This window comes from Salvia miltiorrhiza, chromosome 8 (genome assembly GCF_028751815.1).
Source record: "Salvia miltiorrhiza cultivar Shanhuang (shh) chromosome 8, IMPLAD_Smil_shh, whole genome shotgun sequence".
Classification (NCBI taxonomy): Eukaryota; Viridiplantae; Streptophyta; class Magnoliopsida; order Lamiales; family Lamiaceae; genus Salvia; species Salvia miltiorrhiza.
This window is the reverse complement of record NC_080394.1, coordinates 17015908-17020267: the sequence shown is the minus strand read 5'-3', so window position 1 is coordinate 17020267 and position 4360 is coordinate 17015908. Positions and strand designations below refer to the sequence as shown.

The 4360-nt window shown below is 33.8% G+C and overlaps 1 protein-coding gene across 1 annotated transcript; it reads left to right on the top strand.

Moving 5' to 3' along the window:
* The first annotated feature begins 264 nt into the window (after positions 1-264).
* Positions 265-1170, top strand: LOC131001478 (classical arabinogalactan protein 4-like). The gene has a single exon (XM_057927866.1). The coding sequence runs from the start codon at positions 501-503 to the stop codon at positions 873-875; it is 375 nt and encodes a 124-aa protein (XP_057783849.1). The 5' UTR covers positions 265-500; the 3' UTR covers positions 876-1170.
* The last annotated feature ends 3190 nt before the right edge of the window (positions 1171-4360 follow it).

Genomic DNA, 4360 nt, shown 5'->3' with positions numbered 1-4360 from the left:
ACAACTACTATTGAATATGTAAACCAAGTAAGATGTATTCAACAAATGGTATGAAGCGTCGTTGAGGATTTCTAAAGACGTGCAATTGAACACATATCACCTTGATCAAGTCAATAATTCAATATATTAACCAAGTCGGCCAAAATAGTGAGTTGCTTAGCACTAAACGGTGAGCAATAGTTTTGATACTAACATGCAAACATCTTAACAAACACTAATTTAAATTACATTATATACAACCAATAAAAAATAAAAAAGAAGAAGACTTCTGGTCATTAATTTCACAGAGTGGAAACAGAGCTACACTACACATGCAATGCCTGTCCAAACTTAATTATTTAATACCTCTTCACGGAATCTCATCATTATTTTCCCACTAATCTCTCTCCCTCCTTTTTATATATATCTTCACTTTACAATATCCCTTTGTCCATCTTCAAACTTCACATAATCTCTCTCTCTAAAACACTCTTTCTCTCTCTAGCAAGTAGCAAACAGCAATGGCTTCATCAACAGGGTTCAAGCTTTTCCTAGTGATGGCACTGTTGGCCACTTCATGCATGGCCCAATCACCGGCAGGCGCACCAACGGTCTCCCCCACCGCAGCACCGATGGCGCCGCCCACCGCCACTCCTTCCCCGGCTCCAGCGACCCCCGCCCCCACCCCAGGACCGGCGGCCGGCCCCACCGCCGGGGGAGAGTCCCCCGCCCCCGCCCCGGGCACCCCCGCACCAGCCTCACCCAGCCCCGCCGGCCCCACCGCCGGCCCATCTGCCGACCAACCGCCCGCCGACGGCAGCAGCGGCTTCGTCAGCAGGGCTACCTTTGGCGGCGCCGCTCTCGCGGCGGTGCTTGTGGCGGTGGCTTTGGTTTAGATCCTCCACGTGGACGGCGTAGATCTGTTTTTGGATGAGGGATTGTTTTGTCCTTTTGTTGGGGGCTTAGTGGTCATTTTACTCCTTGTTTAATTTTCTCTTCTATTTTTGGTTATATTTGTTTGTGGTTTGTTTATTTGATTTGTAGTGGGATCATTTGTTTGATTGTTATTATTATTTGGGTGATTACACATGACTCTTGGATTATAGCTCGTGGACATATTTATTATCTAGGGGAGTCACATGTACATGATGATCATATCCATCAATAATAAAATTTCTTACTATTCTTTTATGTCATTTTTTGTTCTGTTTTTCTTCAATTTATTCTATTTGGTTTATTAATTTAAATCTATGCTGTGCAACACAGTTAACTAACAACATTGTAAGTTTTACTAAATAAAAACAAAATATATATATGTTAGATTATTATAATTGAACATTAAACGGTCTTGTAGGGACTAGGGCGTCAAAAATTACTAGACTTGAAAATTGCAAATGCAATTGAGATTCCCTTTTGTGGAGAAATATTCCTTGGAGTAAGTGGCTAAAAATTGGTAACTAAGTCAATATTTCGCGACTTCGTGAGAAGCGTTCATAAATGTAGTAAAATTATTTTTTGTGCATACAGTAATTGAACTTGAAAATTAAAGTAGTACAGTACATATAATAATAATAATAATAATAATAATAATAATAATAATAATAATAATAATAATAATAATAATAATAATAATAATAATCGTGATGTTGCACTTTCGATTTGTACATGATGATGGTACTTTCTTTTTTATTTGACCTGACGTACTTGTACTTTCTAACTAATGTTAATTATGATTGGGAGTGACTATTAAATTTTTTCTAATATTTGATTACTTAGTTTTGCGGTCGAGCTATGCGTCGTCACCTACGTCGTCCATCTCAACATTTGAGAATTGAGATGGTTTTGATATTAGAAGCAACTTACAATTTGAAAGTAATTTAGCATATAATTTTCTAATTAGGAGATCATGTTCAAGCTTGATTTCAAATTAGCAATTAAGATTTTGGTAATGTATGCAACTTGGGAAGAGAAGGAGTCTAAAAGTGTACTCCCTCCGTCCCACGAATCTTGACACGTTTGGTTTTCGCTACGGGAATTAAGGAGTTGTAGATTAGTATTTTAAGTGTGTAGTTAATAAAGTATAAAAGTGATAAAGTAGGAGAAAGAATGTAATAAAAATGATAAAGTAGAAGAAAAAATGTAATAATTTATTATCTTATTTAAAAATATGTCAAGATTCATGGGACGGTATAAAAAAAAATATGTGTCAAGATTCGTGGAACGTATGATTTTGATGTCATATCAACATCAAATATCTATTGTGTTATGATTTCCATCCAACGCCTAAGGAAACAAGTGAAAATTGTGCATTTTCCACTATTTTATCATTTATATCTCGTACTAGAGTAGTTACACTAACTATACCATAAACAAATCAATACACCCCTAACACATACAAACCAAAATCATGTACTCTCTCCGTCCCGCGAAACTTGAGCAATTTCTTTTCAGCACAGAGTTTAAAAAGTTACTCCCTCCGTCCACCAAAAATATGCCACAATTTCCTTTTTCGTCCGTCCACAAAAAATATGCCACATCTATTTTTAGTAGTAGAGTCCACACTATTCCACTCACATTTAAAGTGGGACCTACTTCACTATCAATTTCACTTGCATTTTATTAAAATCCGTGCCGAAAGTAAAGTGGCATATTTTTGATGGACGGAGGGAGTAGTATTTTGTGTGTTAAGTGTGGTAGGTGAAAAAGTAAAAAGGTGAATAAAGAGAAAAAAAATTGCCATATAAAAGAAATGCTCAAATTTCGCGGGATAACCTAAAAAAAAATACTGTTCAACCTTCACGGGACGAAAAAAGTAATATACTCTATCGCCCATCGACATTAAAACTCGTATCACTCCATCTTAAAACTATTTTTTCATAACAAAAGGAGTTTAATTCTTCAACATTTAAGAGATTAGATAAAATAGAGTTCTTTAAAGAAAGATGGACAAACCATAATACGGTTTTGTAGATTGAATCCATTTAAGAAAGATGGAAAAACCATAATACGCTCTTGTAGAATCCATTTAAAATTACTGCCAGTTTGTTAAAGATTTTGGTGATCTGCCAGAAACCCCAGCTGACAACAATCAATATTCTCTTAAATCCAATACAACGAGCTCCTATTTTTTAATAAATTAAATTTTACATATTCACTAACAATAAAAACACTTGATCATATACTGAAGATAGTTTTGTACATCGTGCTCCCTACTTTTCACGAGTCGGTTAATTACTTTCTTTTGTTAAATTTGATTGAATAAATACTTTTCTGAACTGACAGTATTATATGTTTATCTTAAATATCACGATATTAACAAATTACACAGCCCAATATCTTTGAAAATACCTAAAATTAGGGAACAATCACTATCAAAAACTAAATTCCATTATTGAATTTTAAATTGAAACTAGGATTTTTCTGATGAAATTGTGAATGTAACTTTGATCAAGCACCGACTTTTTATATAGTATGCTATTTACAAAAAAGAATGTAACGTAAAATGTTAGAAAAAGTAAATTATAATTTACTTCTTTTAAAAAAATGACTTGTCTTTAACTTTGTCGAAAAAGTTGATTTTATTTATTTGTTTATTTAATTAATTTTGTAGCGTACCAACATCGGATACCAATCAAGAAATAGTTCGGTGGTCCACTATCTCGAAACAATTATTTACCAAAATGCCATGTACTGCACTTTAAATATCAAAGCAAAATTTAGCTAATTGAAAAAAAAAATTACAATAATTTTGCGAAACATTATTTATGATAATTGAATTGGTGAGGGGTGACGTCAGCCATCAGTAGAATCTAGCACATGAGCAACCGACTATTCCGCCGCTCAAAAAGATTAATTAAGAAAAGGGGCGTAAAGAAAAAGCGCGTCTTTCGCCTTAGTTTTTTGCGACTTTTATATTCGAATATAAAAATCGTGTAACGTTCACAAAATTGGACAGCTGAATTCCTATCAACCATATAATTCAAAATTTTCTTTTTCTGGAAATAAATAATTCTACATTTCACATGGACCACTAGCTAGAAAAGAAAATTCGTAATTGATTTTGCATTTCTATAGATTTAATGGGTAGATATTGAAATGACCGTTTTACGATTTAAATATATTAAGATGAACTTAGATCGAGATTAGTTCACGTATCTGATAATTTTTACCGTTATCCAACTTCACATTTTATTTTTTATTTCTCATTGTTAGGTAGATGGATAGAAACAGAAAAAATAAAGGTGAGTTTGTTTTTTATCCCTCTAAATGGAGGGATAACAAAAATTTATGGCTTTAAATATTTATTTTTTTATTCCACATTTTACACAAACACCATTTTTTTTCCTTCCTTATTTTCACTTCAAGGAGGGATAATATTAAC

Excerpts from the sequence above, each read along its gene's own strand:
- LOC131001478 (XM_057927866.1), top strand. The coding sequence starts at position 501 with ATGGCTTCATCAACAGGGTTCAAGCTTTTCCTAGTGATGGCACTGTTG.